Genomic DNA, 11,242 nt, shown 5'->3' with positions numbered 1-11,242 from the left:
ACAACTGGAAAAAGCGCTATATATAAACCAATTCTCATCATTATTATTATAATTATTTTTTTTCATTATATATTATAGTTTAGAGAGAGAGAGAGAGAGAGAGAGAGAGAGAGAGAGAGAGAGAGAGAGAGAGAGAGAGAGAGACTCGCACACATATATTAATTAAGTTTGTTTGATGGATGCTTGCAGTGCATTACTATCAATTATAACTTCCATATGATCAGGAAGATACATGCAAATTGAATAGAGGTCTATATAGAAAGTTGATATAGAATAAAGAAATATCAGGAAATAGATATAAATATCAGAAAAGTTAAATGAATCACAAAATTATATTTTCAAAACTTTACAAATATATTTTTCAAACTCACATGTGTAGATAAACACAATGCTACTTTATGAATAATACTCTTAAAAAGTATCAACTATGGAAAAATGTACATATCAAGGTCATAGAACATAATTAAAATCCCAAGGTTCGTTAAGAATACTATTGGGGGGGATGTCATTTTATACATACATGTACATGTAAGATGCTGGAATAAGTAGGCCTCAAGTATTTCTATATCGAAATCCCTATGAAGTGTATTGTTTTGTTACATTTAAAATATGGACGTGGTCTAAAATATATGAATTACAGAATTTGTAATTGGAAAACGTGTGTGCTATACCCATAGCCTAATGATATAGGAATGGATTATTTGTTAGAGGATTTACCAACAAAATACCCCCTCCTCTCTCTCTCTCTCTCTCTCTCTCTCTCTCTCTCTCATCAGAACAACAATCCACATCGTTACGTATACAATGTTTTGAAATACGAATTGCATTATAATAAAAATTACATTGACATTTTGATAGAAGATAAATTATTTCAGTGAGAATTATCCAAAAAGCATGTTGAGTATGACGCAATATGAGGTGAAAGTGTGACGTCAGCATTGATACTGATTGAGTGTAGATAATGATTTAGATATTTCTATTAGGCGGATCTTTGGTTTTTTTTAAAGAGAAACAAATGTTCTACAATAGATATACTTCGAATCTTATTTACCGGTGTTCACTATTAATTTACTATCTGTCATTGAGGCAGTTTGTATGGATTTGGAATGATTACATGGATTCTAACTTCACTATTAACTAACATATAAAATTTGATTTACAAAAAAATATGCAAATCTCTAGATTACGTCACCTTTCAAGTTTCCTGTTAAATGAATTCCTAAATGACCATCCACAATTTTTTTATGATGTCTGCTAAATGATATTCATTCATTTCTTCTTTTAATTCTAGAGAGTTCGCATCAAGGGGAATAATAATTGTGTAAAATAGTAGGCACTAAAGTAGAGTTTTGAGGGATTTTACAAAAAAAGGTAAATTGTTTAACTGTTTTTATTTACTATATTGGTAGTATAAATAGCTGTCTTAAAAACGGCATGTAGAATTAATTAATGTCAGCCCTGCTGCGTTTCTGAGAAAATAGTGTCTGAAAAGAAGTCATAAATGCTCTTTTTTACCTTAATTTATGACTTATTTTTAAGAATAAGCAAGAGAATACACATTTTTTAATCACAAGTACAATAATATGTGTTTTCTTGAATTTTCATTCACTGTACATTGTTGGGAAAATGTTTTATTAGACATATTTGTGAAAAGATTAAAACCTCAACATCTAATGATTTAACTGTGGGTACGGTCCGTTGCCATGGAAACACGATACATGGTTCCAGTAATTTTCACTTTTTTAACATTTACTATCACCATGCACAAAAGTGTGAGAGTTTCGTACAGATTTGAATTTTTGCACTTTCCACTTTTTTTAAAGACAATTCTCAATGGTTACTGACAGCTTCTCTTAAGCTGTTCATGACACACTGATTTTGACTACGGATAACCCCATTTAGCTGATCAAGATATAGGGCTCACCGCGGGTGTGGCCATTCGACAGGGGGTGCTTACCCCTCCTAGGCACGTGATCCCACCTCTGGTATATCCAGGGTTCCGTGTTTGCCCAAATCTCTATTTGGTATTGCTGATAGGAGTTATGAAATTGATCAATGTTTGTTATCTTCACCTTTCATCAGTTAGTATTTTCAAGAGGAGTAAAGATACATAATTGGTAGAACATTTACTAGATCCAGCAATGTTAAATCAGTTTGTAAGTTTTTTGTTTGTTGTTGTTTTTTGGTTTTTTTTTTGTTTTTTTTGTTTGTTTTTTTGTTTGTTTGTTGTTGACATTTTGTAATCCAGTATAGGTACGGTAAATGATTCTTTGTATCATATATAGTTCTGATGTGGGAATTATGTTTAATCTACTTTCATCGTTAATTCATGAATCATTTTCACATAACATTATATCTGATTTACATATATACAAATCATACAAATCATATGAATTGCAAAGTTATGATTTTGAAGTGCATACATTCTAATGACAATTCAATATGTTTGGAAATATTTAAAAACATTTTACTAATTGACAACAAAACAACCAGGAGACATTTTAAAAGTCTCGTATCATGTTTAGATGTACCTTAACTGAAATTCAGTGTCACAGTTGGTGTTGGCACAAAAATGGATCCTCACAAATAAATTCGTATATAGCTCTAGCATATGTCCGTGGCACTTTAAGCGAACTTGTTGTCTCCTTATGGTGAATAATTTCCGATACGACGTGAAAATTAAATCAATCAGTCCATCTAATGATCAAGTATTCATCATATCAGTATTGCACAAACTAGATTTAGAGATAAGTACTTAAATTTAGCGACAATTGTTCATATCTAGATGGACGACGCCCTTCACCGTCAGCATTGTCACGTGGTGTATCCCTCCATCTGCTCCCTGGAAGATCTGTTATGACAGTATCAATATATTTCTCAGTTTTAAGGATCCTTCGGGACAGGTGCTTTTTATTAGTAAGATATACAACTATCATTGAGATGATGACGAGCAGAAACCCAGACGATGTTATGATCGTTATCAGTATAAGGTTCAATTGTGAATGTGTTTCCATGGTTTTGTTTTCTTCTAAAAGTATAGCTGTGGAGAAAATATTAAATATACATGTATAGGAATTTGCATTGTACATGTACAACTAAGTAATTTATCTTTGAGAAGTGTCAGTTTAAAAAATTAGCGTGAGGTTTAAGATAAAAATAACAAATTCATTTAATTGAATATCTTACTTGGTTTTATATATCCGTTATCGGATACTGTGGTAAAATTGTAAAGACATCCAAATGTTGCGTTGCACAACTGTTCTTCACAATTGCAAAAACTTTGACAGTCTAAGCCATAATTGGGATGCCTGCACGGTATTGAGCAGTTTGTTCCATAGAAACCAGCGTTACATTCTTAAATGTAAAACAATTCTTAATATACAATCTGGAAGATTTGAGCACAAAGTTTGATAGATGAAATAATGTTCATATGCTTCGCTAACAAACACTGAAACAAAAATGCGTAATTTTTGCGAGGTTCTTACTCGGGGGGTGTATCTAGTCTCAAAACCAAATTCGGACACAAATGGAGGAACGGCACGGGATTTCAATAACGGATATTTCCTAATGCTTAACGAAAACTACGCTCAAATCTCATGCCTACCATTGAGGACGCGTTAATTGGTAAAATGGTAGAAATATTACCATAACGGCGTTAATTCCAAAAAAAAAAAAACAACAAAAAACAACCAATTGTCCGTTCTTTTAAATCTACGTCATAATACATGCGCAGTTTAGACCCGACTGTATCTTGATACTTGAATGAATATTCTATGTCAATGAATGATTTTTTAAAATGCAGTTTGTAGTTTTGAGAGTCTGAATTTAGACGGTTTTGGACGTAGATTCACTTGAGCTGACTTAAGGTTGATCGATCCCCATGTGATGTCATAGGTTTTTGCAAAATTTCCATTTAATTAAATTTTGCGCATGATAGAAATATATCTTTCAGAGGAATTTCATTCACTGAATAAGATATGAAATTTGGTAAACTTTTGATACTGAAAAAGTTTTTATTTTCCATAGATAATCAATTATTTATAATTTTTAAAATGTTGTCAAGGGCAATAACTCCTATGCTCGAATTTCCTTTACTACATGTCTATGACACAATGATTTCCCTAATATCCACAATTAATTTTTATATATCTATGAATTGGTAATTTTCTTAAACTGTTGACATTTAAGATTTGTCATTTCAGCGAGTTTTTATTAATTTTCATTATTCTGTTTAACGAAAATGTGTGATTTTTTATGTTGATATATATGTCTGTTTTTGTATGTCTGACATCTTTAAAAAGGTGGCAACGTACACATTTTCTTTGGTTATTGATTAAATTAAACTATATTGAGTGGAAATTAATACAGTTTTTCCACTTTTAACCATTCATATTGATAAATCACATGAAGATCGATCCACCTTAAGAGATGAAAAAATCTATTAAGTCTGAGAAACATATGTTGGATATAGAAAAATAAACTCGTTAACCATTGCATTAGCAGAAATAATCAATTTGCATTATGTATAGCAGTCTGCAACAACCTTATGCTGACAGGAAAATACACACTCACTTACCATGTAAACCGATACATACAGAAAGTAAAGCACATAATAGAAATATCGTGATCAACATGTACCTGGTCTGTTGAAAACCGTTATTTGATTCCTGATAAAATCCAACTCGTTCCTGTTGCTGAGTAATACAAAAACCAATTTCAAAAGAATGACAAATTGCATTGAGCAAATATCAGAGCCAATAATATGACTAGTTCGACGTTAACAATAAGGAAGAGGGAACATGTCATTCTTGTACATTTACAAAAAATATGTTATTTTACTCAATCAGTACAAATAATAAAATTTAATTTCACTTAATCCTGTGTTGTGCCTGTCTAAATCAGGAAAACACAAGCTATGTCGATTCAATATATCCAAGCAATCCCGTGGGGATCCGAGTTAGAATATGTCCTCAGTACCCCCTTGTTTATCGTAAGAGGAGACTAAATGGGGCGGTCCCGTGGCACAGAAGGTGTGGAACGATAAAGATCCCCCTGCTCAATGGCCATAAGCGCCGAGCATAGGCCTAGAGTTTAAAACCTTCACCGGCAGTGTCGACGTATCCATGTGAGTGAAATATTCTCGATATTCAATCAATTCATGTGATCTCAAAATAAAATACACCACCGTTTTCGTCTGCCTCCTACTTGAATATTTGTTGAACATAGATGTTAATGGCAAACTAACAACTCAACTTAAAGGCATAGGGTCTAAGATATTGGTGAAATTTTGCATGTTCGAAAAAGGTGGCAAAATTTAAGATCATAATTAGAAAATCACAAAACGTTCTTTAGAATGTTCACAATCACATTGGATACGATAGTAATTACAAAAACTAATCCCTGTTCTCACTTGGCTAAACTGGTACCCTGTTGACTTCGCATCGCTTATGTTTTTGTGTAGCCACCAATCAACGGGGTACCAGTTTAATATATTGTCCTCCAGACAAATTTTTTATCAAGGGCTAAAACGTCAAAATGACTTCAATTTCCAAGCGCTGCAGCTATAGATAACTCATAATGATAATACAAATTTGTTTTTGTTTTTTTGGAGTTCTTGCAAATTATTGTGATGTCATTTTGTCTTCAAAATAGTATGCAGTTGCCAAGCTGTTGATATTCAGTTTGCGATTGCAACATATCATTGTGTATGTTTTAACTTAACATCAAGTTGAAGCTCGCTGTACGATTTAAATGGGTGCTAGAACATCTATCTTTTCTCGCATTTGAAAGCAAATGGTTATGAAACAAATATCAATACTTCCTGCATTTAATTCAGTGTTTAGTAAAGAGAAGATGCAAGAGTTGGAAAATAACGTGAATAAAAAAATGAGAAAACACATAAGAAATTACACATTGATAGATTCTGAATTGAAACATTCTGAAGACGATTCCATTATCATGTTTTCCCATAGGCGCGTGGGTCAAGGATATTGTAATATAAACTATTTGTAAACAATGGAGGAAATTCGAACCACGAATAAATATTTCTCTCCGATTTATGATGTCTCTTTTTACATTTCTTTTATGTTTCAGGAAGCTTAACTACATGTGTCATTACCACAGATCACTAATATATCCACGTTTTTAAAAATGTTTTATCCCACTGATTCATAATACAAGGTGAAGATAACGAACGGTGATCAATCTCATAACTCCTACAAGCAATACAAAATAGATAGTTGGGCAAACACGGACCCCTGGACACACCAGAGGTGGGATCAAGTGCCTAGGAGGAGTAAGCATCCCCTGTTGACCGGTCACACCCGTCGTGAGCCCTATATCCTGATCAGGTAAACGGAGTTATCCGCCGTCAAAATCAGTGTGCCAACAACGGCTTAACAATCGGTATAAAACCCGTCAGACAGCATTTGACCCAATGCGAGGTTGTATTGACGAACTAGATCGTTATAACGACCATAGAATTTGCGAAATGCTGACTTCAATCGAGACTGTTGAAATACCTGTACCATCAACTTGTTTGTCAGTAGCTTATAAGGCTTGCAACTCAATTTACTCCTTTCCGCACCCCATGGGATATATTTGTCAATTAAAAGTTATTTACGCTGCTTACCATCTAGTTTCAGAGCCCCCTTCACTCCCGGTAATTCTTCTTCAATGATTAAAATCCTCTAATAACAGCTGTCTATTCATTGCATATGTTTATTAAAAAAATTGTCGAGAGTCATTTCATTCAAATATCTAATCACGGAAGTGCCTAAATAGTACAACATTCGAAACGGAATAAGGCCTTACAAAATTAAGTGCCGGGTTGCTTTGTTGGTTGGTTGTAAATTGTTTAATGTCCCGCTCGAGAATTTTTCAGTCATATCGAAACGTCAATATTGCCGGTGGAGGGTTATAAAATTTAAAGCTATGTTTGGCGCTTATGGCCTTTGTGTAAGGAGATATCTTTATAGTGTCACACATACTGTGACACGGGGCCTCAGCGTTTGCAGTCCCATCTGAAAAACCGCCTCTTAGTCGCTTCTTGCAACAAGCAAATTTTAGTCGTTGAAGGAGGACTGGTTAGTGATGACCGGTCACGGTATACCATAATATGAGTCCAGAAACCCATGCCAGACTTGCTGGTCACTTTTCACTTTTATAGTTACTCGTATCTTATAATATGCCTTGTCTGTACCTCGAGTGATAACATTTAGACTCGCTATCAAATGAAAGTACAGTTGTAGGCAAGGGGACTTAGGAAAATGCTCTACTGGAATTTCTTCAGAGTGACAATTTTGACATGTAATTTGTGCAATAACAACAACATAGTCTAAGTACTCGTATGAAAAATGTATTAAGTATGTTGTTCAATTTTCTCTCACCACTCGATTTGGTCCTTCTCTTTGCTCGGCACTAAATCTCTTGGTACTCGAAAAAAATTACCAACATATTAATATGTGTACGTATAACGCGCACTGTAGTTCCGTATACCAGTATTGGCGTCACCGTAATACATTTTACCATTCAACTATTTAATTAGCGGGTTTTTTTTTCTGAACAACGATAGGTCATTAACACCACACATAATATACATAACAGGCAACCACATTGACAGGTACATTTACATTTATGGCGTCATATTAATGATTTTGAAAGATCAAAATTGTACAATGTTAAACAAAATAGTGATTACCTCGGAATCAGCAAACTCATATAGTTAACTGGAAATATATTCGATATATTCCTGTGAACTCGAAATAAAACATACAACAGAGTCGTCCACGTCTGCTTCATACTGAAATATTTGATTGAAAATAGATATTAACAGCAAACTAACAACTCAACTCTATGATAAACGGGAGTGTTTTAGCTTCTCCATCGTCAACATCCCATATCTATTTAGCAATAGACCATTATTATCTGCAAATAATGTTTATATGTCTCAACTGATTCGCTACGTAAGAGCTTGTTCTGCGTATGATCAGTTTTTAAATTTAGGCAGGCTATTGACAAGCAAGTTGATGGTGGTCTTGTTTAAAGTCAGCATTTCGCAAATTCTTTGGTCGTTAAATCAATCGTAAAATCGAAATGAATAAAATAATTTATTTTCACTAAACATTTCAATTAGTCTGAACATCATGCGGCGATAAATGTGAGATGTGTTGATGGTACCCCATGTCGTTTGCAACACGTCATACCCCGCTTCCTACTATTGTCTGTATCAACCTTTAAACTATTCATTATAAGGATATGTTCAATAAGAGATATCATCACTCAATGTTTGTTTTCCATGTTATTCATATCCAGATGTGCAATTTAGTCATATATTTCTACTTTACTGTAATCGTGTCCTAGTCCAATTCATTATGCAAATGCAATATATAGTGTAAGTTGCTTTTATTGCTGTTTGTTATTAATGAATATTCATAATCGTCACTCTCAAATAGAAAACGGATGCCGAAAGTGGGACATGGCGAACTGAGGTCAGGATAAGCATTATTGTGTGCCATTTTGCAACGGTAATGAACGCCTCAGGCCACCAAGACTTGCCATTCTATTGAATGCCATCGCGTGTATTCAGGCAACGAGATAGGATCAGGACTAAACTTTACTGTATTCCGCACATGTAATGAAAACAGAGTAATAGCTAAAGTAAAGTCCTTAATAATCAAGTATTATGTATCAAACACGTGCCAATATGAGGGGTTTCAATCTTTTGTCCTTGTACCTTCCTCATTATTTTTACATACAAAAACCGCCTCGTTGCCTGGTTCCTTCTCGCCCTGATTTTTGTAGTAGTAGTAGAGTAATAGGAACAATTCATATCCTCCTGGGTTTTCAAAAAATGAAATTTATTTCGTAAAATTCAACACAAAGAGAGTCAAAGCAATATCTCTTTATTTCTGTAATACACATAATAATAATCGTCACTATATATAAACATTTTCGTATCTCATTGTATTTGCGAATGCATACACTCCATTGTCAGTTGCTGTGGAAATATTTACTGGGTTGGCCGTCCTGTGATATACACTTGAAGTGGGTGTATTACTAGATTGCTCTGCCATTACTGAAGCTACATAATGGGCGTTATTTCTTAGATGTCTTGTGAAAAACTTCCTGTTAGCCCTCGAAATCACAACGAAGGCTCCGATAATGAACAAAGTTCCGCATATCGCCAGAACACTGATCAGGATATTCTTACTTGAACCATCATCTTCGTTATCTGCATCTGTAATTCAGTTATCGCTAATTGATATTCAACTATTGCAGCTTTTCTTTATACTATTTTATTGATGAATATGCTTAAACGAATATACAAATTTTGTTGTACATCTTTACAAATCATATCTAGAAGTTTTGGTTGATATAAACAATTTTTCTTTACTCATGTTCAAGGATTTCTGAAGAGATAGCTAATTTGATCAAGAAAAACGTTTGTAGCATTTAATTATTGGTTTGCAATGTAGTCAAAGTCATTTTAAATCAATTCACCTCGACCTCACATAGAAGATTTAAGTGGATTAGTTTCTACGCATTACATTTCTAAATCTTATCCACATCAAGAAAATAGTATTGTTGAAATTATGACTTTTCAACAATTATATATGATAAATAATCCATTTACATCCAAATATTTCATCACAAGATTGGATATTACATTTGCGTTCATAAGTATACGGGACATCATGAAATGGATATGGTGAACTCTCTATTCAAAAGCTAAATTCAGCTATATGTACATGTATCATGTATTTTGATCTGAATATCATATATATATATATATCTATATATATATATATATATATATATATATATATATATATAAACATAACTGCACTAAGTGAAGAAATATTTAATATTTGATATCAAGTAAAGCACAGAAATAGCAATGAACTCTTACATGAACATAACTGCCCTACGTGAAGAAATATTTGATATAAAGCTCAGAAAATGTCACTTTATTTGCATACCCAGTTCCGCCCCTACTCGGGTTTGAACTCATGACCTGCGGAACCATATCTCCTAGCAGCATGTAATCAGCGCGCTAGACCGCTCGACTATCTAGGCAAGTCATAAAACTTGCTTTCGATAACGATGGAATTCTCACCACGTTACATGCTGCTTGGAGATTTGGTTCCGCGGGTCGTGAGTTCAACCCCGGGTAGGGGCGGAAGTGGACATCCAAATAAAGTGAAATTTTCTGTGTTTTATATAGATAGAAAAATAGATAGATGTGTGTATTAAAAATGATTAAGAGCAAGTTATTAAAACTTAGAACCCCCACTACACTAAATGTAGTTAATTTTAAAGAACTCATCCAATCATATACGACTTACAAACTATTCATGTATATTCGTATGTATTATCTATTTATATTTATATCTTTCTCTTACCGTAAGCACATCCTGAAATATGACTGCAAAGCTCCAGTCTACATTGACAAAGGTTCTGGCAATCAGCACCATAATTAGGAAATCGACAGGACAAAGAACAATTCAAACCGTGGAACCCGGCGTCACATTCTGCAACATGTGGATAACAATATTTTGGATGGATAGCAATAATAGAATATGCAATGTTCAAAATAATGCTTATAATGAAAATAAAGACATACCTATACATTTTTCCGTTGAAACACTAAATCTATAATTTTCATCACAAGTCTTCTGAGTGTTTCTGTAAAAGAAATAAGGAAACAGAAAGAACATTTCTATCATAAGATGCTCTGATTTAATTATACATCGTACTCACATGAAATGAAAATATTCATACACACAGTACATCATCAAGAAAGGTAAACATTTCATTTTGACAAACATGTTGATGGTGTGTTCCACCTCTCTGACAAAAGTGTCAAAGTACATATGGTTTCAAAATTACAAGCTGTATGTCAAACACCAAGCAAATATAAAGTACTAAATCGAGCACATGTTAAGCACAGCTGCAGAAGATTAAAACAAGTGTTACTAAATAAAACGCAGACGCACTTGATCATCGAAGATAAAATGTAGAGTTTTCCTTGTTTGCATCATATTCATGAATTTATTTTCCACCTATTATACGTCAAACTGTTCAATGTTTCATGCAAGGTGAAGATAACGAACAGTGATCAATCTCATAACTACTATAAGCAATACAAAATAGATAGTTGGGCAAACACGGACCCCTGGTCTCACCAGAGGTGGGATCAGGTGCCTAGGAGTAATAAGCATCCCTTCTTGACCGGTCACAC

At 33.8% G+C, this 11,242-nt stretch overlaps 1 protein-coding gene across 1 annotated transcript; it reads right to left on the bottom strand.

Annotated features, from left to right (window-relative positions):
* Positions 1–2,282: 2,282 nt before the first annotated feature.
* LOC125676915 (uncharacterized) lies at positions 2,283–10,900 on the bottom strand. Its single transcript, XM_056161005.1, has 7 exons — positions 10,762–10,900; positions 10,625–10,686; positions 10,404–10,532; positions 8,949–9,238; positions 4,577–4,742; positions 3,187–3,354; positions 2,283–3,040 (listed from the first exon to the last, which is right to left on the bottom strand). The coding sequence occupies exons 1-7, from the start codon at positions 10,872–10,874 to the stop codon at positions 2,742–2,744; spliced, it is 1,227 nt and encodes a 408-aa protein (XP_056016980.1). The 5' UTR covers positions 10,875–10,900; the 3' UTR covers positions 2,283–2,741.
* Between the last annotated feature and the right edge of the window lie 342 nt (positions 10,901–11,242).

The sequence above is a fragment of the Ostrea edulis genome, chromosome 3 (genome assembly GCF_947568905.1).
Source record: "Ostrea edulis chromosome 3, xbOstEdul1.1, whole genome shotgun sequence".
Lineage (NCBI taxonomy): Eukaryota > Metazoa > Mollusca > Bivalvia > Ostreida > Ostreidae > Ostrea > Ostrea edulis.
This window is presented reverse-complemented; position numbering and strand designations above follow the sequence as displayed.

Coding starts and splice junctions, on each gene's coding strand:
- LOC125676915 (XM_056161005.1), bottom strand. CDS start 10,874: ATGTACTTTGACACTTTTGTCAGAGAGGTGGAACACACCATCAACATG. Junction 3,355..4,576: donor TGTATGTATCGGTTTACATG/GTAAGTGAGTGT, acceptor TTTACATTTAAG/AATGTAACGCTGGTTTCTAT. Junction 3,041..3,186: donor TAACGGATATATAAAACCAA/GTAAGATATTCA, acceptor TTTTCTCCACAG/CTATACTTTTAGAAGAAAAC.